At 48.9% G+C, this 27016-nt stretch overlaps 1 protein-coding gene across 3 annotated transcripts; it reads left to right on the forward strand.

Annotated features, from left to right (window-relative positions):
- Positions 1 to 7585: 7585 nt before the first annotated feature.
- Positions 7586 to 22425, forward strand: LOC138077798 (DNA dC->dU-editing enzyme APOBEC-3H-like). Of its 3 annotated transcripts, XM_068970038.1 has the most exons (8): positions 7586 to 7700; positions 9230 to 9386; positions 12846 to 13125; positions 13297 to 13411; positions 19850 to 20006; positions 20885 to 21152; positions 21414 to 21529; positions 22265 to 22425. In XM_068970038.1, the coding sequence occupies exons 1-8, from the start codon at positions 7687 to 7689 to the stop codon at positions 22274 to 22276; spliced, it is 1119 nt and encodes a 372-aa protein (XP_068826139.1). In that variant the 5' UTR covers positions 7586 to 7686; the 3' UTR covers positions 22277 to 22425. The 3 variants fall into 3 exon arrangements, with proteins under 3 accessions (XP_068826139.1, XP_068826138.1, XP_068826140.1); XM_068970037.1 differs by lacking the exon at positions 22265 to 22425 and having other exon boundaries at positions 21414 to 21745; XM_068970039.1 differs by lacking the exons at positions 7586 to 7700; positions 9230 to 9386; positions 12846 to 13125; positions 13297 to 13411; positions 22265 to 22425 and adding an exon at positions 17153 to 17277 and having other exon boundaries at positions 21414 to 21745.
- Positions 22426 to 27016: the final 4591 nt, after the last annotated feature.

Below are 27016 nucleotides of genomic sequence, written 5' to 3' on the forward strand. Positions count from 1 at the left end.
TAAGACCCATACACCGACAGCATCGCTAAGAGAAGGTATGTATGTGTGTCTGACTCTTTGCAGCCCCTTGGACTGTAGCCTGACAGACTCCTCTGTCTGTGGAATTTTCCAGGCAAGAATACTGGAGCAGGTTGCCATTTCCTGCTCCGGGATATCCTCCTGACCCAGGGATCGAACGGAGTCTCTCGTGTCTCCTACATTAGCAAGCAGATTCTTTACCACTAGCACCACCTGGGAAGCCCCAAGAGAGGGTCAGTGAAAGTTGCTCAGTCGTGTCTGACTCTTTGCGACTATACAACTGTATAGTCCCTGGAATAATGGAGTGGGTAGCCTTTCCCTTCTCCAGGGGATCTTCCCAACCCAGGGGTCAAACCCAGGTCTCCTGCATTGCAGGTGGATTCTTTACTGTCTGAGCCACCAGGGAAGCCCAAGAGAAGGTGAAGGAGACCTAAATACATAGAGAGAGGTACCATGTTTGTGGATGGGAGGGTTCGCTATTGTTCACTGGTGTCAATCCTACAGGTTCCATGCAATCCCAATCCTGCCCCCTGGTGGTAGCTTTGCAATGTGTGGGCTTGGCCAGGCCAAATGACATTTCCCAGAGTTCCATTCCCAGAAGTTTTGGACCAGGCCCTGAGAGGACTATCCTGGCTGGTTTCCAGGGAGGACGTGAAGTGGCACCTCTTCTAGGTGCTCACGTGTTGATGCGCTGACCAGACTCAGCACGCTGGTGTGAAGCAGTAACTGCCTGCAGCGGCCAGGACTTTCCCACATCCCCCTGGTCGCATTTTTATCTCGCTGAAGAAGGGCCCCAGCAGGACACCCAGACCACTGAAGTCAGAGGCAAGAATGATTGTAGGGGTTTCTGTTCACCCTCGTGTGCTCCACAGCTCATACTGAGGGTCCCAGCTTGTTCTCATTCACCCACACTTACACCTGTCTTCCCTTGCCAGCTGCTTTCTTGCAGACTTCAGCATCAGACATGAAGACAGCATCTTACAAAGACTACTTAGCCAGCCCCCACAATTCCAGAAAGTGGGAGTTCTGTAGGAAACCCTCATATGTGCCACGTGAGCCAGGAGTCCCACCTCTGGGTATACACTGGGAGGAAATGAAATCAGTGTGTCTGCGAGATAGCTTTGTGAGGCATTCCACGTTCACTGCACCATCGCTCACAACAGCCAAGACAAGGAGACAACCAAAGCACCCATCAGTGGGAAAGTGGATAAAGGAGATACTGCAAACACACACGCGCATATCCTGAATTATTATTCAGTCATAAAGCGAAGAAAATCCTGCCATTTGTGACAATGTGGGTGAAAGTGGATGATGTTGTACTACATGAAATAAGCCAGAGAAAGACAAAACAAAGTATGTTATCATCCATGTGTGAAACTTCTTAAAAGTCAGACTCATAGAGACAGACAGTATAATGGTGGTTGCCAGGGGCGGTGGGGGAAATGGGGAGATGCTGGTCATTGGGTACAAATTTTCAGTTATGAGTAAGTTCTGAGGATGTAATATACAGAATGGTGACTATAGTTAATAATCCTGTATTGGAAACTTGTAATTTGCTAGAAGTAGATCTTAAGAGTTCTCACCGTACAAAAGGTGACTCTGGATGTGTTAACTTGAATGTGGTCATCATTTTACAACGTATATGTGTATCAAATCATTATGTTGTATATTCTAAATACATACAATTGTATTTGTCAATTATACCTCAATACAGCTGGAAAAAAGAGAAGTCCTTATATGAAATGTGTGTATCACAGATGCCCTGACTCTCGGTTGAGCCTTGACTAATGACTGCATCCCTGAAGTGTTACCCTCCTCCATCAACTATCCGAGAACATTAGTAAAATCATAATGCTCATTCTACTTCGTGTGAGATGTTTTTGCTTCTTGGGGGATGTGATGAAGGCTGAGCCCTGAGTGTCCCTGGTACCAGTGGACAGTTGGATATTGATTTCCAGTGGGTTCAAGCTAGGGCATCAGGATCTGAACTGGATCCTGGCTTTCACCTAAACCAACACGTTGCTAAATAATTCATGTGTTAAAGACATATTTAGAACTCATCAATCATTTAAAACAATAGAGAGCAAATTTGTGGAATATAATTGAACAGTACTTAAGATAAAATTTATCTCATAATATGCATGTATTAGAAAAGAAAAAAATTGATATTTGAGGCTTAAGTGATCAGTTCAAAAAAAGGGAATAGCAGAAGGATTAATATCAAAACCTAGTACACTGAAGCAGACAAAGCTGAAAAATCTCTTCAAAAAAGAGAGAAAGCAAAAACAAACTATATTATGGGTAAAATGGAGTCATAGACACCATAAAAAGTCTCTGTACCTTTTATAGAAGTATATGTCAGAAGATAATACTATGAACACACACCAATAGACCTGGAAAATGAGGCAGAATGAACAACTTGCTAGAAAAAATGATAGAAATTATGCCAACAGAGAAAGAACACATGAGTTAACCCTAAACCATGTAAAGAAATGCAATTACTAGTTTAAAAGGTCACGAAAGCAATCATATCATGTTAGCAGCCCAGAAAGTTTTATGCTGAGTTCAATCAACCCTGTAAGTATCAGAACTAAACTTTCTTAAGAAATAAGAAAAAAAAATGTTAAGCTTCTCCCAGTTGATTTTGAGCCGTTACAATAATCTTGATTTTAAAATGAAGAAGAATGTGAGAAAGAAAAGCTATAACCATATTTGTTTATAAACATAGATGTGAAAAGCCATAATTAAATTGTTAGCAAATATTCACGCCAAGGAAGACTTAAAGAATATAAGACTTATGGACTTCCCTCGTGGCTCAGTGGTTAAGAAGCTGCCTGAAGATGGAGGGGACACAGGTTCGATCCCTGATCCGGGAAGATCCCACATGCCTCAGAGCAACTAAGCCCATGTGCCGCAGCTCTTGGTTGAGCCTGTGCGCTCGAGTCTGGGAGTTGCAGCTACTGAGTCCACAAGCTGCAACTGCTGAAGCCTGCATGCCTTAGAGCCTGTGCTCTGCAACCAGAGAAACCACCGCAGTGAGAAGCCCTTGCAATGCAGCTAGAGAGTAGCCCCTGCCCCCTACTACTACAGAAAAGCCTGTGCATCACCGAAGAGCCAGCACAGCCCAAAATAAAGGATACAGGACGTGTAATATTTATTTCCCTAGCTTAGAAGAATTTTCTTGGGACTTCTCTGGCAGTCCAGTGGTTAAGACTCTGAGCTTCCACTGCGTGGGGCCCAGGTTTGAGCCCTGGTCAGGGAATTAAGATCCTGCATGCCTTGCAGCATGGCCAAGAAATGAAATTTTTTTTAAAAAAATTAGATATCTGCCTCATATCATACACATGCATGGAAAAACGGATACATTTGAAAACATTAAAAATTAAAACATCTACCTATGGAAAGGCTTCATGAACTAAAAGCCTAGTCACAGATTGGAAGAGAGTATCAGCAATGTGTATAACTGACAAAGGATTACTGTGCAGAATATTTAAAAATTCCTATAATGCAATAAGGAGAGACAAACTTCCTACTAGAAAACAGACAAAGGATGCAACCAACAATTCTAGGAAGGGGCAGGAAATTATGAAAAGACACTTGGTCTCCCTAGAAGTCTGGAAAATATAAAATAAAACTTCAATGAGATAGCTTTTCACATTTCATCAGGTTGGGGAAATGAGAGGTCTCATAACACCAGTACTGGTGAAAATATGGGGAATTGAAAGGTTGTTGCTGACCCATGAAAAGACGCTGGATTCTTGGCCTCCGGAAGAGAAGAATTCAATCTGGAGCCAGAGAAGAGGCTTGATCGCTCAGAGCTTTTGTGCAATCGAGTTTTATTAAAGTATAAAAAGGATAGAGAAAGCTTCTGACACAGACATCAGAAAGGGACAGAAAGAGTACCCCCTTGCTAGTGTTAGCAATGGAGTTCAGTTCAGTTCAATTCAGTTCAGTTGCTCAGTTGTGTCCGACTCTTTGTGACCCCATGAATCGCAGCACGCCAGGCCTCCCTGTCCATCACCAACTCCTGGAGTTCACCCAAACTCATGTCCATCAAGTCGGTGATGCCATCCAGCCATCTCATCCTCTGTGGTCCCCTTCTCCTCCTGCCCCCATCCCTCCCAGCATCAGGGTCTTTTCCAATGAGTCAACTCTTCGCATGAGGTGGCCAAAGTACTGGAGTTTCAACCTCAGCATGAGTCATTCCAATGAACACCCAGGGCTGATCTCCTTTAGGATGGACTGGTTGGATCTCCTTGCAGTCCAAGGGACTCTCAAGAGTCTTCTCCAACACCACAGTTCAAAAGCATCAGTTTTTTGTTGCTCAGCTTTCTTCACAGTTCAACTCTCACATCCATACATGACCACTGGAAAAACCATAGCCTTGACTAGATGGACCTTTGTTGGCAAAGTAATATCTCTGCTTTTTAATAGGCTATCTAAGTTGGTCATAGAGTTATATACCTTCTAATTAGTCATTACAATGAATCAAAAGAATGTCTCAAGTTTGTGAAAATTTTACCAGACCTACTCCCATAATTTACATTTTAGGAAAACAAGATTAGAATTTAACAATAGAAAGATCCTCCAGACCCACTCCCATAATATACATTCTAAAATATTAGGATTAATCAGAAGGTTTTCAGGAAGGAGAAACTGCCCTCCAGCTGGATACATTGTTGCTGTATAATCCCTAGAACAGAGTTTAAACTGAGTTGTGTACTTGACTAAGGAATGTAGAGGGAAAAAGAGTTTGTCCTTTTCTCCTCCTTGAGAATTCCAGACCCCTGATCTCCACTTCGAGAGCCCCAGACCCCTTTCTCCTCCTTGGGGACCCTGGACTTCTTATCAATCTGCCTAGGAACTGACTCAGAATGGTAACATTTTTTGTTTCTTCTGGAAGGGTCTGCTGGTGCTAGAGCTTTAGAAAATAACTTGGGAGTGTCCCTGGTGGTCCAGTGATTAACACTCTGAGCTTCCAAGGCAGGGGGCCCAGGTTCAATCCCTGATTGGAGAACTAGATCCCACAGGCCGCAACTAAGACCTAGCCCAGCCAAACAAATAGGTAAACTTTTTTTTTTTTTAAAGCAATTTGGCAGTGAGTGCCAAGTAAGGCATTTTATTCCCACAAGGAGATGTCGATCCTCTAAGGGCAGCAAAAGCCCAGCTAAAACAAGCCATGTTCCAGGCCTCCGGGTGAGGTATTGTAGCAATGAACACGACATCTGGGAAGGCAGGTGCAGGGCAGTTTCAGCTCTGGGTGTTAAGCAGCAACTAGCGTATTGAGAGCAGGATTACACCGTTATCGTCCAGGCGGCAACCAAAGCAATCTTGTGGGTCACAGGCTGGTCTGGGCTAAAAGTCTGTGTCACTTGTGCACAGTGAACATCTGTGTGCAAATTTGTATGTTGAAGCCCTGTTTCTGAGTCCAAACTCATACTGCTCTCCACAGTATATGCCGATAAATAGAGAAGACGTGTCAGGGCAAGGAATAGTGACTGTATTAGGAAAGCCTGCAGACCAAGAGCACGGTGGACTAGTGTCCCAAAGGACCACCTCATTCGGGTTAGAATTCAGGCTTCTTTAATCCTAAAAGGGGGGGGGGGGGTGGGAGTGTCGCTGGTTGCTGTGAGAATCCTTTGTTCTTGCAGCTGTCCAGGTAAATCTGGTCCCCATGTTCCTGTAACCCTCCAACAAGATAACTGTTACTTTCTGTTCTGCAACTTTTAATCTCTATGTGAACGGGAAAGTGCCTTTAAAGGTCAGAGGCTGGCTGGAGACTGGTCTGTCCCATATAGTCCTGGCTCTAGGCAGCATTCTTATACCCGTGTGTGTCTGTGTTTAAAGTAATCTTTATTGATTGATTTTCCCTTTTTTTCATTTTGGCTGTGCTGCAAGGCATGTGAAGATCTTAGATTCCCGATCACGGATTGAACCCTACCGTGGTGGTGAAAGTGCCAAATCCCAGCCGCTAGACCACCAGGGAACTCCTGGACTTCCCCCTTTTCAAAAGTGCCAACAAAGTGATATTTACAAAAAATCATGTGGTTAGTCTGGGGCCAGCGTCCACCACTCCTGCTTTAGAGTGGGATCCAGAACCTGAATCCATGGGAAATTCCAAGCAACATTGGTTTAAAAGGCTGCAGAGCCAGCGTGACTGAGCGCAGGCCGCAGAGCTCAAGGGTTCGAGCTAAAGGAACAGATTCAACCTGGAGTCAGGTTTGTTCTTCTCTGTATAGCCTGAACACCAAGCAGGCTGGAACCTGGAGGTGGGAATGATTTCGGATGCGGTCAGGAGCAAACGGCAGCAACCGGCAACTGGAAGCAAGATCTTCGTTTCCCAGACCAGGAGTCCTAACCCCTGGACCACAGGAGTCAGCAGGTAAGACTAAGGTTCCTAGTCTAGCCTGCCTAATCAAGAATGAATTCAGGCAAGGAGGCAGAAGGTAAAGAGTAAAGTAAAAAGGTTATTGAAAAGAAAAAGTACATTCAGAAAGGCACGGGGGTGAGCTCAGAGAGAGAAATTAGCAACTTTGGGAAGTTTAAATCCTTTATAATAAATCCTTCATAAAAGGGCAGTTTTCCAGGTCTATGTCTTCCCTCAAGCCAATCACCTTACTTTGTCCTCCCTGGTTAATTTGTCTCAGGACCCTCCCCTGGGGTGCACACGCCCACCCTAGCCAAGTTGGATCTTGAAGTGAAGGCTTCTGGGAGGAGCAAGACTCATCATGGCCTGGAATTATCCTCTGACTTTTGATTCCAAGGCTTCCCTGGTGGCCCTGGGTCGGGAAGATCTCCTGGCAAAGGAAATGGCAACCCCCTCCAGTATTCTTGCCTGGAGAATTCCAAGGACCGAGGAGCCTGGCGGGCTACAGTCCATGGGGTCGCTAAGAGTCAGGCAACTAAATACTTTTCTACTTTCTTTCTTGACTCCAAGGAGAGTTTCTGTGTGTTTGTAGGGTCTCCTCTGTCAGACAGGGTTTTTTTCCTTTCATTGTCCTTGTCGTGATTATCCCCTTGAGGGAGGAGTCAAAGACTGGCTATTGACCCTGTAAATTCCTTAACTGGAACCCACCTATCTCTTATCTCAGGAAATGCAACCAGAAGGGTGGCTTATTGTAAATTTCCAACCTGGAGCCCACCAGTCTCCTTCCTCATAAGGGCCACACTCCCTCATGGCGTCCATTCATTCAACAGGCAGGTGTAGAGCGAGGCGCAGATTTGGGCTGGGTGAGGGGGTAGGGTGGAGAGGGATCCAGCCTGCCCTCCCCTGGTGGGAGCGGGCCTCGGTCTGCTCTCTTCAGCCAGGGTCTGGCCCATCCCCCTCTTGGGCATCTTTACTTTCTCTTTCCCTTTGCAGTAACGTCAGGTCCTACCCCATGGAGGGGCCTGGCCCCATCAGAGGCTGAGCTCAGCCAAGAGGGAGGGCCCAGGGGAAGGTGGATCTGAGCCTGAGGAAGCAAAGCACCCCGGGGGCCCTCCCACCCGGGGCCCTCCTCCCACCCCCGGTGCCAAAGCAGGAAGGAGGGCGGGCTTCCGCAGAGCCGGCCTGGGAGGTCACTCACAGATAAGGGGTTTTTCTATCCGAGAGTGCTGAGAGAGGAAGTGGAGCCCCCGCACTCAAGACAAAGGCCAGGGCTGCAACCAGCCTGCCGAGGCTACAGCCAGATGCCCTGGATCAGGTACTGCTGCCCGCCCGCTCTGTCTACTGGGCCCCCTCTCCCGAGGTCTCTAGGGCTGTGTCTTGTCCCTCAGCCTCCTTCTCACTGAAGTCTCTGCAGCTCCAGCCCCGTTCTTTTTTCCCCCCTCTGGCACCTTTTCTGAAAGGACCCTCTCCCACTTGGAGTCTGCCCTGTTCCGGGGATGGGGCGCCCACTCTTGCTTCTAACTGGCCCCTCCCACACCTCCACGCCTCTCTGAGGGTCCTCTGGCCCAGCTCCCAGTCTAAAATGCTGTCGGGCCAGTTCTCTTCCCGCCTGTGCTGGGCTGCACCCTCTATGAACACTTAGAATTTGGCCAAAGGATGGCTGAAGCAGCTGGTGGATTGTGTTTACAGCACTCCGATCCATTTTCTCTACTGTTTAGACCACTGTAAGCACAGTGTGAGAATACTTTTTGAGGCAAGTAGAGACATCCCTTCTTCCAAGGATACCTCAGCTCTGAGCAGAAAAATAAATGGTTTTATTTACAACCATTGGTTTAAATAAATCCATTAAATGGTTTACAACCTGGCCACACCTTAGGTGACCATGCTTCACGTTTATACCTGTACCACGAGCCTAGAATCGAGGAAAGATCAGAGGAAGTGCTCCTGTTTTAAAAGTGAGAAGGAAAGAAAGCCACATCCAAGACTTTACACGGCTGCAAGGTCACAGATGGCACAGCGGGAAATGGCCTGGTCTGGCCCAGCTCCATCACTTACTGCTGTGTGACTTGGGTGGGCTATTTGCCCCCTCTGGATCCCTGCTTCCTCCTCTATAAAATGGGCTTGGCTCTCGTGGGTTTTGGGGGAGGAGTCGATGAGTTCAGATACAGAAAGCACTTGAAACAGTAGCCTGAGCTGGTGAGTTTAGGTGTTAACCTCACATTAAAAAACTGAAACAACTATTGATACCATGTATAAAATAGATAACTAAGGAGAACCTACTCTACAGCTCAGGGAACTCCACCGGGTGCTCTGTGATGACCTAAATGGGAAGGAAATCCGAAAGAGCGGGGATGCATGTTTGTCTATAGCTGATTCACTCTGCCAGACCATAGAAACTTACACAATGTTACAAAATAACTTCACTCCAACAAAAATTTACACAAGCAAACAAATGCACAAGTGAAAAGTCAGGGATGAATGGAACTGAAATGTCAAAGGCTATTATTTTGTAGTGCAGAGGTTTTTATTACTTTTTTAATGTTTTACTAATGGTAGGCAGGAAAACTGGAGTGGGGATTAGGGTGCTATAGGAAAGAGCAGAGCCTGGGCCCCAGGGGGAGGCGTCACCCACCCTGCTGACCCAGCATCGTCTCCTCTTCCCCAGTCTTCCTTCCTGCCTGCAAAGGCAGCAGGAAATCCCCAAGGCCCAGGAGGGTTGCTGGGAAGCTGAGCACCAAGAGTGGCCAGGGTGTTGCACTCAGGAGACACCAGCTGGGAGGAATGCCCAGGTAGGGGTGGAGGGGGGTGCTCTCTGCATTTTCTCTTTTCTCTTTTTATCTCCAGCGACCACGTGGCGAGGTTAGATCCCGAAACCTTCTACTTCCAGTTTCACAACCTACTCTATGCCTATGGGCGGAACTGCTCCTACATCTGCTACCGGGTGGAAAGATGGAAACACCGCTCACCTGTCTCCTTTGACTGGGGGGTCTTTCATAACCAGGTACAGGCCCCAGGAAACTCATCGCATTTATTTGGTGCCTTAGAATTGCAGTGTGGGCAGCGCAGATTCAGGTGCCGCCGGCATTGTGTCCCGCCAAGGGAGGAAAAGCCCGGGAGCAGGGAGTGGATGGGCAAACTGTCGAAGTTTCAGGATCCTTGCACAAGTCGTTTTCCCAAAGTTGTGACCGGGGGATATAATCACAACTGCCATATTCGTTCTCAGACTGTGTTATGTCAGATACTAGGAAAATTCCTTTCGCAGTGTGTCCAGTTTTTATCAAAAATGCAGTTATAGGGACTTCCCTGGCGGGCCAGTGGTTAAGACTCAGTGCTCCCAGGGCAGGGGGCATGGAAAACTAAGATCCTGCAAGCAGTTTGGTGGGGCCTAGATAAATAAAAGAATGCAGATATAGCAGTGATGGGGCTTCCTGGATGGTTCAAGCACTAAAGAATCTGCCTGCAGTGCAGAAGATGCGGGACACACGGGTTCTTTCCCGGGTTTGGGAAGATCACCTGGAGAAGGAAATGGCAGCCCACTCCAGTATTCTTGCCTGGAAAATTCCATGGACAGAGGAGCCTGGTGGGCTACAGTCCTTGGGATGGCAAAGAGTTGGACAAGCACAGGCACACTGCAGTGATAGTGTCCGATGCCTTTGCCCAGGGTAATAGTTCCAATCTAGTTCCTGTTTCAAAAATGTCCCACAAATGGTATCCCTCTGTCACAGGTAATACAAAGGTTCACAAGCCAGTTGATAATGTGGAAAAAAATTGTAATCAGTCCTATGCCATTTGGAGGCTCTCAGGGAATTCTGTGTCTTTCCATACATTTTCCTAAGTCCTTGGCCTGTGAGGTCTCTACTTGACGCTCCTGAAACCTCATACCAGATGGCAGTTGACATCCCACCAGGCTTCGTTTAGAGTCTGCTGGTGATGGGTCTCCGAGTTGTCATCGAGCTTGGCCTTTAGCTTTGGAGGAAAGCATGTGGGCCTCCCTGGTGGCTTGGTGGTAAAGAATCCACCTGCCAGTGGAGGAGATGCAAGAGATATGGGTTCCATCCCTGAGTCAGGAAGATCCCCTGGAGAAGGGAATGGCAACCCACTCCAGTATTCTTGCCTGGGAAATCCCATGGACAGAGGAGCCTGGGGGGCTACAGTCCATGGGGTCACAAAAGAGTCAGACACGACTTAGCGACTTAACAACAACGACGTGTTTAGGAAGTCTGGTCTATTGTGTTCCAGTGCCGACCAGACCCTAGTAGCTGCTCTGCTGGTTGGGTCCTCGCCTGCCACACCCATTCCGCTTCTGCGCCTAGGGCTTGGGATCTCACGGGGCAGACCCGCAACCTTCATCCTGCCTGTCAGCCAGCTGGCTTTGAGCACATGGCCAGGTCTCCTGGATGACCACTGCAGCATCAGCAGTGCCTGATAAGTCCACTGTCCTGCGGCTCCTGTGTCAACATCTCACCAGTCCTGCAGAATGTCCCCCACCCGCCTGCAGCCTTTTCAGAACCTACCTGGGGAAGGCAGCTGTCATGGGCTAGGTGGGGTAGGAGTGTGCGCCATAGCAACATTACCCCATCAAAATACAATCCGAGTCATACATGTCATCTGACTTTTTCTACTACCCAGTATTCAAAAGGTTAAGAGAAATCGATGAAATTAATATTGATAAGGTATTGGGCAATGCAGTCATCCCTCTGTATGGAGCGGGAGGTTGGTTCTAAGAACTCTGCTAACACCAAAATCTGCAGATACTGAATTCCATATGTAAGATGGCATAGCATTTGCATATAACCTACCCACATTCTCCGATATACTTTAGATTATCTTTAAAGTGATATCTGATACAACGTAAATGCTACATAAACATTTGTAAATACGATGTAGATGTAAGTGAAAGAGGAGAGTGAAAAAGCTGGCTTAGAACTCAGCTTTCAAAAAACTAAGATTATGGCATCCAGTCCCATCAGTTGATGGCAAATAGATGGGGGAAAAGGGGAAACGGTGACAGATTTTATTTTCCTGGGCTCCCAAACCAGTGTGGATGGCGATTGCAGCCAGGAAATTAAAAGACGCTTGCTGCTTGGAAGAAAGCGTATGACAAGCCTAGACAGTGTATTAAAAAGCAGACATCTCTTTGCTAACGAAGGTCCGTATAGTCAAAGCTATGGTTTTTTCAGTAGTCATGTACAGATGTGAGAGCTGGATTATAAAGAAGGCTGAGCACCAAAGAATTGATGCTTTCGAATTGTGCTGGAGAAGACTCTTGAGAGTCCCTTGGACTGCAAGGAGATCCAACCAGTCAATCCTAAAGGAAATCAAGCCTGAAAATTCATTGGAAGGACTGAGGCTGACCCTGAAGCTCCAATACTTTGGCTACCTGATGCAAAGAGCTGACTCACTGGAAAAGACCCTGATGCTGAGAAAGATTGAGGCCAGGAGGAGAAGGGGACAATAGAGGATGAGATGGTTGGATGGCATCATCAACACAATAGACATGATTCTGAGCAAACTCCGGGAGATGGTGAAAGACAGGGAAGCCTGGAGTGCTGTAGTCCATGGGGTCATAAAGAGTCAGATACAACTTAGCGAATGAACAAGATATTATGTAAATTGTTGCCAGCCGGGCAAATTCAAGTTTTGCCTTTTGAAACTTTCTGGAATTTCCTTTTTCTGAATAATTTGAATAGGCGGTTGGTTGAATCCACAGATGAGCAGCCCTCAGATACAGAGAATTGACTGTATATCTAAGCTATACGCTTATATGTATTTTCTAATGCATAACTAATCTAAAACTTCATGAGATAGTTTGTATTCTTTTTTGTTCATACTAAGTCACTGAAACGAACCGTGTTTTTTATTTTTAATATTTATTTATTTGGCTGCTCCAGGCCTTAGCTCTGGCATGTTCTTTTAGTTACAGCATACAGGATCTGTTTTAGTTGTGGCCTGTTGGGTCTAGTTCCCTGACCGGGGATTGAACCCCACCCCCCTGCATTGAGAGCGTGGAGTCTTAGCCACTGGACCACCAGGGAAATCCCTGAACTGTGTATTTTCACACCTGCCACACATCTCCCTTCACTCGAGCCACACGTCAGGTGCTCTGTAGAGGTGTGTGGCTGGTGGGTTCCCTGAGGTGCAGGGCAGCTCTGTGAGCCTCCTAGAAGACAGCACCCAGGGAACCAACCTGGACCGCAGAGGGCCTGGCACGAAGCCGGACTCAGGATACTTGTAGAGTGAATGCTTGAGAGGATGGATGTTGGGATGAATGGACGACTGTGGGAAGGGACAACTAAGGAAGAAAAGAAGGGAGGGGACGGACGGAGGGAAGGGATAACTAGTAGGCCACCTGCCTCTGGGACACCAGCCCCTGACCCCTCCTCCCCCGACCACCCGCCCCGGCCACATGGCCTGCTCTGCCGCCAAGAACAACCGCGGGCTCCTCCTCTGTCTCTCCCAGGTCTATGCTGGGACTCACTGCCACAGCGAACGCCGCTTCCTGTCTTGGTTCTGCGCCAAGAAGCTGCGCCCTGACGAGTGTTACCGCATCACCTGGTTCATGTCGTGGAGCCCCTGCATGAAGTGCGCGGAGCTGGTGGCGGGCTTCCTGGGGATGTACCAGAATGTGACGCTGAGCATCTTCGCCGCCCGCCTCTACTACTTCCAGAAACCACAGTACAGGAAGGGGCTGCTCGGGCTGAGCGACCAGGGAGCCCGTGTGGACGTTATGTCCTACCGAGGTGAGAGCAGAGGGGGCTGGGGGGCTGGGCGAGGGGAGGGATGGGGGGCGCCTAGAATACCCCCCCGAGGAAGGGGGCAGTGGGAGGGGAGCCTGGGGAGCGGGGAGGAGGGCCCAGGGCACAGGGAGGACAGGCCCAGCTCAGACAGCTCTGCTTTCCTCTTTATCTCAGAATTCAAATACTGTTGGAAAAAGTTTGTGTACAGTCAGAGGAGGCCCTTCAGGCCTTGGAAGAAACTGAAGACAAATTATCAGCTGCTGGTTGCAGAGCTTGAGGACATTCTCGGGTGAGGGCTTCCTTAGCCTGCCCCTTACCCCGACCCACGGCCTCCCCCTCACCTCCGCCCACCGTCACCTCCCTTCTCAGCCTCCTCTTTCCCCCGGTCCTGCCGGGCCCCTGCCCTTGAACCACCCTGTCTTTCCTTGGTCCTCTCTCCTTTCTTCCCCCAGCGTCCCCCTCTCCCCTAGCAAGGGGCCCCCGCCTCCTCCCATCTCCCGTGCTGACCCAACCTTGTTACTGAACTGAACATAAGTGGGTGTGAACATGTATACATGTGAAAATGAGATTTGAAACAACAACCTTGAAGCCTGACCTGACTAATCAGAGAACGAGGATTCCTGATGGGAGCGACTGTATTCATTCGCTAGGGCATCGGCAACAAAACTCCACAGACTGGGTGACTTAACAAGAGGCATTTCTTTTCCTCGCTGTCATGGAGGCTAGAAGTCCAAGCCCAAGGTGATGGCAGGCTGGGTTTTCCTGCGGCCTCTCTCCTTGGCCGCAGGTGGCTGCCTTCTTGCTGTGTCCTCAGATGGCCTTTCTTCTGTGCGTGACCTCTGGGGAGCCCCTGGTGTCCCTCTATGTGTCCCAATCTCCTCTGCTTATAAGGACGTTGGGGCTTCCCAGCTGGCGCTAGTGGTAAAGAATCCGCCTGCCAATGCAGGAGACGTTGGAGATGCAGGTTCAATCCCTGGGTCAGGAAGATCCCCTGGAGAAGGGCATGCCAACCCATTCCAGTATTCTTGCCTGGAGAATCCTCTGGCCAGAGGAGCCCAGCGGGCTACAGACCATACTGTTGTAAAGAGTCGTACACGACTGAAGCAACTTAGCACACATAAGGACAGCAGTCAGATCGGAGTAAGAGTCACCCTAAGACAGTGGTCCCCAAACTTTTTGGCACCAGGAACCAGTTTCGTGGAAGACAGTGTTTTTCCATGGACTGGAGGGTTGAGAAGAGAATGGTTTGGGGATGATTCTCATAAAGAGCGTGCAACCTAGGTCCCTTGATTGCACAGTTCACAGTAGAGTGTGCACGCCCATATGTGCGAGCTAAGTTGCTTCAATCATTTCCAACTCTTTGCCACCCCATGGACTGCAGCCTGCCAGGCTCCTCTGTCCATAGGATTCTCCATGCAAGAACACGGGAGTGGACTGCCAAGCCCTCCTGCAGGAGATCTTCCCGACTCAGGGACTGAGCCCGAGTCTCTTCCGGCTCCTGCATTGGCAGGGGTTCTATACCGCTAATGGCACCTGGGAAGCCCTGTCTGTGCTTCTGTGAGAGTCTAATGCTGCCCCTGACCTGATGGGAGGCGGAGCTCAGGCAGTAATGTGAGCGATGGGAAGCGGTTGTAAGTACAGATAAAGCTTTGCTCGGTTGCCCACCGCTCACCTTCTGCTGTGCAGACCCATTCTAACAGACCACAGACAGGTACCAGTCCATGGCCCAAAGGCTGGGGACCCCCGCTCTAACAGCTTGCTCTTAATTCAATCACTGCCTTCAAGGTTCTGTCTCAGTTACGGTCACATTTTGAGGAAGTGGAAGTGGGGACTTCAGAATATGGATTTGGGGCTCACAGTTCAGCCCCTTCAATGACCAAGGGCATCTCTGAGCTGAGCGGGTTCAGTGACAGCAGGATCCTGGTCCTGTGTGTCTCTCTCCAGGTTTTGCCCCCACGCCTTGACCCTGACTCGTCTGCTTCCATTCTAGACCTTGGTGCCCCCAACAACCCCACCCTCACCCCTTGGTCACTCTGACATCATCACAGCCCATGCTCACTCTGCTCATTCCTGGTCCCATTCCCACATTGCTGCCAGCGATGAAGCGCTGAGGATGGTGATGGAGAGTGTGTTTGAGGGGTAGTTAGTGATTAAGTTTACATTTAAATAAGCCTTTAGGGGAAAAAGTAGGATTGGGCACGGAAGGATTGAGACGATCAGAGATTCTCCCAAAAGCAGAACAGAAAGTGGAAGGGCCTCCAGGAGTCAGGTCAGAGACCACAGCTCGGCTGCTCAAGGTAGACCAGAATGTGAGTGTCTGGCCCTGTGATTGCGGAGCCAGCAGCCACATAAATGCACCGAGGAGGAGGAGCTCGGTGGAGATTCCAGAAAGGGTGGCGGGAACTGTGGCAAGGGGTAAAGAGAGTAAGCTCTTGATGAGCTGGGTTTCTGGGCCACCAGAGGCCCAGGAAGCACCAGCAAGTGGGAAGCTGTCGGTTTGGAATCTGCCATAAAGTCCTCGTGGAGAAGGTCGGGGGTCCCACTCCTCTTGGCATCTGGCTGTGAATTGTCAGTGGCAGCAGATGCTTGTCCATTTGCCCTCCCCTCCTGTTTGCACTGCTGCCTGGGGGTCCTGAGCAGAGTCCCGGGGGGGTGGGGGGTGGGGGTCCCTGGCTGCTTCAGCTCCTCTGCCTCGATGCCCTCCCTGTCGGTGTTTCCTTCAAGGAGGGAGGCACAGACGGACCCGCCTGTGGATGAGGCACTTCCTGATTGTCTCCAGCATTAAAAGGGCCACAGTGGCCAGCTCCAAATGTCCTGCTCCCAGCACGCCTGCGTCTAATTGGCTCCAAATGTCCTGTTCCCAGCACACCTGTGTCTAACCGGCTCAAAATGTTCCACTCCAGCACACCTGCATCTCGGCCCATCTCAGGCAGCTCACGGGGATCTCTAGGGCCGGGCTGGAGGATTGCTGTCATTAGGGAAAGGCCAGCAAAGGGTTTCAGCCTTCTTGTCCACCCTTCCTGCTTCTCAGGCCAGGGGCAACTTAGCTCTCTGAGTCTGACCAACACTTCAGTGTGCAGATCTGATCAGTCTTCCCAGAAGGACCCAGATCGTTCTAGAATTTTCCATTGGCTGTGACCCTGACCCTGGGCATTAGGAAAAAGGGAAGTAAAGGGGACAGCATTCTTATAGATCCTCTGACTTCCTACTCAAGCTCTTGTTACCCCCGAGGCCACACCAGGGCCTGTGGGGCAGAAGGGTGGGTGTGCAGGGTCCGTGTGAGGGAAAAGTCGACTTAGTGTGTAGTCTGGACCGGAGGTGGCTGTGGCTGCTCTAAGACCTCCTCTCTAGGTTTCCCCTTTCCCCGGAGCTGCTTTTTCATCTGGAGGTCTTGACATGACAAGGGGCAGCTTACTCCTTCTTTTGTACCCACCCTCCGCCCACTCCTTTTAATGGAACAGTGAGGAAGCAGGAGAAGGGAGCCGGGCCAGGCTGCCTGGACAGCTTTCCAGTTCTTTCATTTATTTGCTGTGTGACCTCGAGAGAGTGTCTTGGCCTCTCTGTGCTAGGACCTCATCTAAAATGTCAGGATAACGATCCTCCCTGCTCGAGGCTGTTGGGGCGCTGGGGTGGCTGATGGTGTACAGATCTGCCCAACACAGTGCTGGAGGTGAAGATTTAGAGCGCTGACCCCCAGTGCTCCTTTTCCACCCTGCCCAGAGTCTTGCCAGGGTACTAAATGACAACAAAGTGCCAAGCCGGGGTGGGGTGGAGAGAGCACCAGCCTGCCCCTCCCCCAGTGGGAACAGCCTCTGTCTTGCTCTCTACAGCCAGGGCCTGCCCAGCCCCTCGCCAGCATCTTTACTTTCTGTTTCCCCTTGGCAATAATGTCGGTCCATCAGAGGCTGGGCTCTGCCAAGAGGGAGGGCCCCAGAGAGGGTGGGTCTGAGCCTGAGGAAGCAAAGCACCCCGGGGCCCTCCCACCCCTGGTGCCAAAACAGGAAGGGGGTGGGACCTTGGCTGAGATGGCTGCGAGGTCGCTTTCAGATCAGGCGCTGTCCTAAAAGCAAGGGTCCTGGGAGTGTCTATGACAGAGGGCTGGGCTGGATCAGGCCTTCCTGGGCAACGAGATTGTGTTTGGACTCCCCAAACCAGGTAAGTCAAGAGCCCGGGAGGAGGAAGAGGATGGAGAAAAAGAAAACCAGCCTAGGACTTCCCACCTCGGCTTCTCCAGACCAGAAGGGCACCTGCCACTCAGAAAGCTGTGGGGGAACATTCTCAGATAAGGGACTCTCCCAAGGCCAAGGGCAGCCTGCTGAGAGGGAGGTGGAGCCAGAGAGCCCAGTGCCAGGGCAAGCCGAGACTGCCAACGGGGCTGGAGCCAGGCTGTGGGGACCAGGTATCGATGCCAGTTCTTCTCTCAGCCTCGGGCTCTGCCACCATCCACTCCCAGCCCTGGGTTCTCTCTCTGGCTCCTTCCCTGCAGGGCTCCACTTCTGTTCCTCCTCTTGCCTTAGACTCCCAGCCCCGCCCCTGCCACAGCCTGTCTGTCTGTGTCCCTGGCCATCTCTCTGTCTGGCCCTGGCCATATCCCATAGACATGGCCCCCAGGTCTTCCTGAAGCTTTCTGTGCCCCCTCAATCCTAGACTTTAGGTTCAAGGATGATTGAAACAATGTCTGGAGTCAGCTACAAAAGCATTTTTGTAAAACTATTTTAAAGGCACAATTTTGCAAAAGAATACTCTCATTTCTGCTCTGTGGAGGGAAAACTCTCCAAGATAAGAAGATAACTCATTTCCCATGAAGACACTACCAAGTGTGAAAAATTCAATTGGTCTTTAAATACTTCTTAAAGGTTGTTTCTGTCACACCTACAGTTTTAGCTATTCAAGGTCAAGGTGCAACATACGTGCTATGAAGATAAATCCTCTTGTTTGAAATGTGAAGGGTCTAAGCCTTGAGTTGTCTGGGTGTCCCCAGGACAGGGGAGTTTCCCAGAACGTGGAGACTTCAGGGCTAAAATCAGGAAGACTCTGGGCAGACGGGGCAGTGGTTGTCTCGGATGTGCTGCAAATGGGATTTCCCTTCTGATCTGGCCGCCAGTTCCCCTCACCGGGAGTATGAACTTTAGGGGAGGTCAGTGGCGGGTAACGAAAGGTCACAGTCCAGAGATGGTCTCTTTAGCGGTTGTTCTCCAAATCCACCTAAAGTTTTACTGATTAACACGAGGGATGTTAGGTTTCCATTAATGAGATAGGTTTCCGCTGGTGAAATCTGTGGCTTTGCTAATTAGAATGCCAGATACCAGAAATGGTTTTTCATTGGTGGAACTGGTGGTATTTCAGTGAGTCAGCAGGAAATATGGCAAAGCTTTTCCGGCCTTGTAGGATAATGTTACAACCCAGGGTCCAGGCTGTGAGGGCATCCTTGGTTTGGTTCCTGTGTCCAGATGCCAGTTCCGATGCTCTGAGGTCACCTGTGTCTGACGCGATGATAGGCCAAGTGACATTACCGTGGATGGCGGGTCCAAAAGGACAGTGGTCTGAGGCCATCAAGCCTCCCATGCTTGTTCAGGTTGGCATCTGCTTGGCCTTGAGTGTCCACTTGCGGTGGGGCTCCGGCCAGAGCGTGTCTTCCTACACCTCCCTGGGGTCTGGCAGGAAGGCTCCTGGTTGTATCCACCTGCTTCAATTTGTGCAAAGCCAGCAGCATTTATTGAAAAGAAATGGGGTTTATTGAAATCCCATGAACAGAGGAGCCTGGCAGGCTACAGTCTATGGGGTCACAAAGAGTCAAACACACTTAGTGACTAAACAACTCCGAAGCCCTGGGGGTGTCTGGTCTACAACCCATCTCCTCTGGCCTCAGGCACCCTGATCGGATTCTGATCAAGATACAGATGCTTGAGGAGTGTGGGGTTAATGAATGAGTGAGTGAGTGAAGGAATACCTAATGAAGGAAAGAAGGAGGTTCTTTCCTTGTGCTGTGGGCAAGCTCACATACTAGAACCTGGTGGTTCTGCATTTCCACATGGGCTGGGCCACTTTGCAATGCATTACATGAAGGAAAGCAAGATACAAAATAAAATCCTTTACAGAGTACAAGCATAATCGGCGGGGGGAGAAAAAGCTAAGTGAGTGCTTCCACCAAAAGTGTCTGTGGCAACACAGCCTTGGTGACAGCAAGTTTTCCTGGTCACGTACCTCTGTGTTTTTTCTACAGACAGAAGTGTGATACACACACTTCAGCCAAGAGCACAAAGAGTTAAAGGGAAAACACCAGCTTCCATCCCCCCACTCCCCGAAGACAATGGGTTCTGATATTAGACACAGGATTGAGATGCTTGTGGGACCTACACAGAGGGGTCTGCGGCTCAGGACAAAGATGTGAGAGCCGAGGAAGGACATGCCGTGTTCAGCTCTCGGGGCACCTCTGCCCCACCCCAGCCCAGGCATCCTACCTGCAGTGTCCTCTATCATGGGCTGGAGTCGGGGGGATCTCCTTCAGGCCAGAGGTGGGAGGTGGTCTCTGAGGTGGGAGAACTCACGCTCTTCGTCTCCCTCCCCAGTCTCCCTGGTCAGCCAAGAAGGAAGAGACCCTCCCATACCTCCCCTTAAGGGCCCATGCGAGCCCAAGGAATTGGGTTCAGAATGTAACCAAGCCTAAGGTGATGCCAGAGAAAGAACACTCTCTGCATCTTGGATTTTCTCCTTCCTTGTTGCACAGAAACACAATGAATCTGCTAAGAGAAACTCTGTTCAAGCAGCAGTTTGGCAACCAGCCCCGGGTCCCACCACCTTACTACCGGAGGAAGACCTACCTGTGCTACCAGCTGAAGCAGCTTGACGACTTGACGCTTGACAAAGGCTGCTTCCGAAACAAGGTGCCAAGCGGGTCCTCCAGGTGCAGGGCAGGCAGAGGCTGACCGCATCCATGCAGGGGGATCCCAAGGCTCGGCAGAGGCTGAGTTAACCCAGCTTCCCGGAAACGCTCCACCTTCTTCCCCATCCCCAGGCCACCACAGAAGCCCTTCCCTCCAGCACAAAGTCTTCCTGCTCCTCTTTGAGAAGTTCGTGTTTTCTCATCCTCCAGGGCTCAGCTCAGTCATCACTCCGGGAAGCCAAGCGCTCTTCCAAGGACTGAGCACCTAACCTCACCTGAGAGATCTCCATCACATTTCTGCCTTTCTGATCACCTTTCTACCTGTCTGTTCTTCCTGTCTCCCTCCCTGACCTGCTCCTTGGTACCCTCAGGTTCAAACACCAGCTCACACTCTACCTGGTGGCTCAGTGGTAACAAATCCACCTGCCAATACTGGAGACGCGGGTTTGATCCCTGGGTTGGGGAGATCCCCTGGAGAAGAGAATGGCGACACACTCCAGGATCCTCGCCTGGGAAATCCCATGGACAGAGGCGACTGGGGGGCTATATATCGTCCATGGGGTCGCAAAGAGTTAGACACGACTTAGTGACTAAATATGAAGTCTGGGGGTGTCTGGTCTACAACCCATCTCCTCTGGTCACAAGGACCCTCATCAGATTCTGATCAGGATACAGATATGTGGGGTTAATGGATGAGTGAGTGAGTGAAGGAATACATAATGAGCGAAAGGAGGTTCTTTCCTTGTGCTATCGGCAAGCTCACATACTGGAAAGTTCACAGGATAGAGCCCCTCATCCCCAACTTCACCCTCCATGTGTGACGTCTGGCCTCTGCCTTCTAACCAGCCCTTCCTGCTCTCTGTCCGATACCCTCTCCAGAAGCAGCGGCATGCAGAAATTCGCTTTATTGACAAGATCAACTCACTGAATCTGAACCCGAGCCAGAGCTACAAAATCATCTGCTATATCACATGGAGCCCTTGCCCGAACTGTGCCAGTGAACTGGTCAATTTCATCACCAGGAATGACCACCTGAACCTGCAGATCTTTGCCTCCCGCTTGTACTTCCACTGGATCAAGCCGTTTCGGAGGGGGCTGCAGCAGCTGCAGGAAGCTGGGATCTCAGTGGCTGTCATGACCCACACAGGTAGGAAGAGAGACAGAGCTGTCAGTGGCCTGGAGGTTCTGCAAGTTCCAAGTACGAAAGCCACTGAGTGGGAGAGGGAGAAGAGGGGAGGCTGGGTAGGAAGGATGCAGGCCCAGCTGGGACTCAAGGTGTGATATCACCTGGAAGGTGAAATTCCAGGGAGAGGAAGAGAAAGAAGGGGGAAGGAAGGAAGGAACCTGGGTTGCTTGCTGCTCCTCTGCCCTTGGGGCCTGACTCTGTTTCTCTCTCTAATATCTCAAGAGTTTGAAGACTGCTGGGAACAGTTTGTGGACAACCAGCTGAGGCCCTTCCAGCCCTGGGACAAGCTGGAGCAATACAGTGCTAGCATAAGGCGAAGGCTCCAGAGGATCCTGACAGTGAGAAGCTGGCCCTGAGGCAGGCCCTGGCCTCTCCCCGACTCCCTTCCCAGCTTCAGCCTCCCCACTTCTGCCTTCTGTCCTCTCCTTGCTGGCTCCCACCCCTCACCCCTTTCTCTGTTCTCATGACGCCTCCTCTCGGCTCCCTCTCCCGGTTTGCAGTTCCTTCCATGTCTCTCTCGATAGACCCTTTTTGTTCGTTTGTTTGCTTCAAGTCTTCTCTCTGGCTTCCCCGATGGCTCAGATAGTAAAGAATCTGCCTGCGATGCAGGAGGTCCGGATGTGATCCCTGGGTCAGGAAGATCCCCTGGAGAAGGGAATGGCTAGCCACTCCCATGTTCCTGCCTGGAGAAGTCCATGGACAGAGGAGCCTGGCGCGCTACTGTGGACTACAGTCCATGGGGCCGCAAAGAGTTGGACACGACTGAGTGACTGACACTTCTTTGTGGCACGCAGCCTCTTAGATGCCCTGCAGCATGTGAGATATTAGTTCCTCTACCAGGGTTCGAACTCGAGTCCCCTGCATGGGAAGGCAGACTCTGTATCACTGGACCACCAGGGAAGCCCCTTAATAAATTCTCGCTAGCGCTCTGTTTCCCTCCAGGCCTCCAGGGCACACTTGAGTCCGTTCTTTCCCTTTGCATTTCCAGTCCCTGCATTTTCAGCATCACCTCTCCTCCCCTACCTCCCTCACAGTTTCCTGCCAATCAAAGCATTCTCGTTCCTCTCTCACAGGCCCCGACTTAGAAAAGATCTTCAGAGGCTTGAGCATCAGACTCTCATCCCCTTTTTCATGCAGAAGTGACTCAAGATGACAGATCCTGGGGCATCTCAATGCTTCATGAACTGCTGACTCTCCGGATTGAGTAACAAGCTCCACGGGCATGCCTGACCCTCTCCCAAGTCCAGAGTCCTTTCTTCAGTTTTCTAAGTGGGAAAATATTTTTTCATTGAAAAAAAGATAAATAAAGACAATTTGAAAGTCTGTGAAACTTTACTTTCTAAAAGGGTTAGGTTAGGGTTAGTCTTTCCTTCATTAAACAATGAGAGGAGCCTGGTAGGCTACAGTCTATGGAGTCGCAGAGTCGGACATGACTGAATGACTTCACGGTCATGTTCACAAAGAACTTTGGTGGTACAGCACTAAGGAAAAATTTGCTTTAGAATTCCTAGTAGCGTCTGGAATAGTGGGATCATTTTGTGGTCCAACTATGCTCTATTCCTTCTCTGTATCTAACATTTGTCTAAATAAATAAGAAAAGGACTTCCCTGGTGGTCCAGGGGCTAAGACTCCTTGCTCCCAATGCAAGGGGCCAGGGTTTGAGCCCTGGTCAGGGGACAACGAGATCCCACATGCCACAACTAAAGATCCTGCAAGCCGAAACAAAAAGACCCCATATGTTACAACTATGACCTGGCACAGCCAAGTAAAATAATGTTGTTAATAAGTAAAGTAAAACTTCATCGCATGAAGTTGACCACAGACTTGACTGGGGAAACAACACACTTGAAACTGTGTTTTCGTGTTCTTGCTTGAAGCAACAGACATCCCCGGCCAATTGAAACAGAAAAAACATTTAAGAGAAAGGTGTTGGATGGTTCACAGAATCTCTAGGAAAGATGAGGAACTAGATTTGGAGGCTTCACTGCCAGGAAGCCTCCAAACTGTGCTCTAGCTGGTCTAGTGACCAGGACTGCTGATGACGACATGCTTTACCCACAGCAGCTGGATACTAACAAAGAATCCCTGCTTCGACTGCCCCCACTGCCAACAGTCCCATCAGGATGGAGGAAAGGGACAGGAAACAGTTACAATAAGTAATGAACACAGCATAAGATGAGAAGAGTAAAATCTAATGTTTTACACTGAATGTGAACAGAGGGGCTTCCCTGGTGGCTCAGATGGTCAAGAATTTGCCCGTAATGCGTAATGGGTTCGATTCCTGGGTTGGGAAGATCCCCTGAAGAAGGGAATGGCAACCTGCTTCCACTATTCTTGCCTGGAAAATTCCATGGACAGAGGAGACTGGTGGGCTACAGTCAATGGGGTCCCAAGGAATCAGACACGATTGAGCAACTAACACAGCACAAAATGTGACCAGAATAAGCATTTCCACGCTACTTACAAAAAAAAAAAGCTCTTTAAGTGATAGAGCTTGGAAATAAAGGGATGAACAAAAAGGCAAAGGGATGAACAAAAAGATATCAGGCAAATTAAACTTTATACAATTAAAAATTTTGAAAAATAACAGCTAAAAAAGAAAGCTGAATGCCAAAGAATTAATGCTTTTGAACTGTGGTATTGGAAAAGACTCTTGAAAGTCCCTTGGACTGCAAGGAGATCCAGTCAGTCAATCCTAAAGGAAATCAGTCCCGAATATTCATTGGAAGGACTGATGCTGAAACTCTAATACTTTGGCCATCTGATGCAAAGAACTGACTCACTGGAAAAGACCCTGATGCTGGGAAAGATTGAAGGCAGGAGGAGAAGGGGACAACAGAGGATGAGATGGTTGGATGGCATCTCTGATGCAATGGAAATGAGTTTGAGTAAGCTCCAGGAGTTGGTGATGGATAGGGAAGCCTGGCGTGCTGCAGTCCATGGAGTCAAAAAGAGCTGGACACAACTGAGTGACTGAACTGACTGAATCTTTATTAGAAATTAACTGGTGTAGAGCTTTGTTCTCCAACCCTGTTGTACAGGCTTTACTTTTTTTAAAAAAAATTAATTTGGTTTTCGGTCCTTAGTTGTGACATGCGGAATCTTTTTGTTTGCAGCATGCGAACTCTTGGTTGCAGCATGTGGGATCTGGTTTGAACCAAGGGTCAAACCTGGACCCCTTGCATTGGGAACATGGAGTCCCAGCCACTGGATTGAGGACGTCCCCAATTTTAAAATTTTTAATTAATTAATTGTTGGCTGCATTGGGTTTTCACGGCTGCAGGTGGGCTTTCTTTAGTAGTTGCACCAAGCGGATGCTGCTCTTCATTGCAGTACTCAGGTTTCTCTTTGCAGTGATTTCTTCTGTTGCGGAGCACAGACGTAGTTGCACAGGCCTCAGTAATTACAGCTCACAGGCTAAGTTGGTCCGAGGCAAGTGGGATCTTCCTGGACCAGGGATCAAACCTGTGTCTCCTGCATTGGCAGGTGGATTCTTAACCTCTGGACCTCTAGGGAAGTCCCAAATTATGTTTTAAAGGAAAGCAAGAGTGGCACTATTACACTAGGCAGAGTATAAGGCTCAGCTGGTTAAAGAGGGACTAAATACAGTACAAAGGAACAATTAAAGAATAAAATGTAACAATTATAAACTGCATGTACCAAATAACATAGCAGCCAGCTACATAAAGGAAAACTAATTGTAAACCCTAGTTGAGTTGGAGTGGCAATGCTTATACCCCAGGGGATGGATCACGGTTGGCCTAAGTCTGCTCAACAGTACGATAACCATGAACTTCCAGATGACTGAGAACTTCCCTCAGTCAGTCTCTCCCATCTGGAAGCTTCCATAAGCCTCTTATCCATCTCCATCAGAGGGCAGACAGACTGAAAACCACAATCACAGAAAACTAACCAATGTAACCACATGGACCACAGCCTTGTCTAACTCAATGAAACTATGAGCCATGCCGTGTAGGGCCACCCAAAATGGACGGGTCATGGTGGAGAATTCTGACAAAATGTGGTCCACTGGAGAAAGGAATGGCAAACCACTTCAATATTTTTGCCTTGAGAATCTCATGAACAGTATGAAAATGCAAAAAGATAAGACACTGAAAGATGAACTCCCCAGGTCAGTAGGTGCCCAATATGCTACTGGATATCAGTGGAGAAATAACTCCAGAAAGAATGAAGGGATGGAACCAAAGGAAAAACAACACCCAGTTTTGTGGATGTGACTGGTGATGGAAGCAGGGTTCGATGCTGTAAAGAGCAATATTGCATAGGAACCTAGAATGCTAGGTCCATGAATCAAGGCATATTGGAAGTGGTCAAACAGGAGATGGCAAGAGTGAACATTAACATTTTAGGAATCAGCGAACTAAAATGGACTGGAATGGGTGAATTTAACTCAAATGACCATTATATTTATTACTGTGGGCAGGAATCCCTTAGAAGAAATGGAGTACCCATCATGGTTAACAAAATAGTCTGAAATTCAGTACTTGGATGCAATCTCAAAAACGACAGAATGATCTCTATTCATTTCCAAGGCAAACCATTCAATATCACAGTAATCCAAGTCTATGCCCCAACCAGTAATGCTGAAGAAGCTGAAGTTGAAAGATTCTATGAAGACCTATAAGACCTTCTAGAATTAACACCCAAGAAAGATGTCCTTTTCTTTATAGGGGACTGGAATGCAAAAGTAGGAAGTCAAGAAACACCTGGAATAACAGCCAAATTTGACCTTGGAGTACAGAAGGAAGCAAGGCAAAGGCTAATAGTTTTGCCAAGAGAATGCACTGGGCAATCACCCACTTCCAACCACACAAGAGAAGACTCTACACATGGACATCACCAGATGGTCAACACCAAAATCAGATTGATTGTATTCTTTGCAGCCAAAGATGGAGAAGCTCTATACAGTCAGCAAAAACAAGACCGGAAGCTGACTGTGGCTCAGATCATGAGGTCTTTATTGCCAAATTCAGACTCAAATTGAAGAAAGTAGGGAAAACTACTAGACCATTCAGGTATGACCTAAATCCAATCCCTAACGATTATACAGTGGAAGTGAGAAATAGATTTAAGGGCCTAGATCTGATAGATAGAGTGCCTGATGAACTATGGATGGAAGTTCATGACATTGTACAGGAGACAGGGATCAAGACCATCCCAAGAAAAAGAAATGCAAAAAAGCAAAATGGCTGTCTGGGGAGGCCTTACAAATAGCTGTGAAAAGAAGAGAAGCAAAAAGCGAAGGAGGAAAGGAAAGGTATACTCATTTGAAGGCAGAGTTCCAAAGAATAGCAAGGAGAGATAAGAAAGCCTTCCTCAGTGATCAATGCAAAAAATAGAGGAAAACAATAGAATGGGAAAGACCAGAGATCTCTTCAAGAAAATGATACCAATGGAACATTTCATGCAAAGATGGGCTTGATAAAGGACAGAAATGGTATGGACCTAACAGAAGCAGAAGATATTAAGAAGAGCTGGCAAGAATACACAGAAGAACTGTACAAAAAAGATCTTTATGACCCAGATAATCAGAATGGTGGAAACACTCACCTAGAGCCAGACATCCTGGAATGTGAAGTCAAGTGGACCTAAGCTAGTGGAGGTGATGGAATTCTAGTTGAGCTATTTTTAATCCTAAAAGATGATGCTGTGAAAGTGCTGCACTCAAGATGCCAGCAAATTTGGAAAACTCAGCAGTGGCCCCAGGACTGGAAAAGGTCAAGTTTTCATTCCAGTCCCTAAGAAAGGCAATGCCAAAGAATGCTCAAACTACCGCACAGTCGCACTCAGCTCAGCTCAGTTCA

This window comes from Capricornis sumatraensis, chromosome 4 (assembly GCF_032405125.1).
Source record: "Capricornis sumatraensis isolate serow.1 chromosome 4, serow.2, whole genome shotgun sequence".
NCBI lineage: Eukaryota > Metazoa > Chordata > Mammalia > Artiodactyla > Bovidae > Capricornis > Capricornis sumatraensis.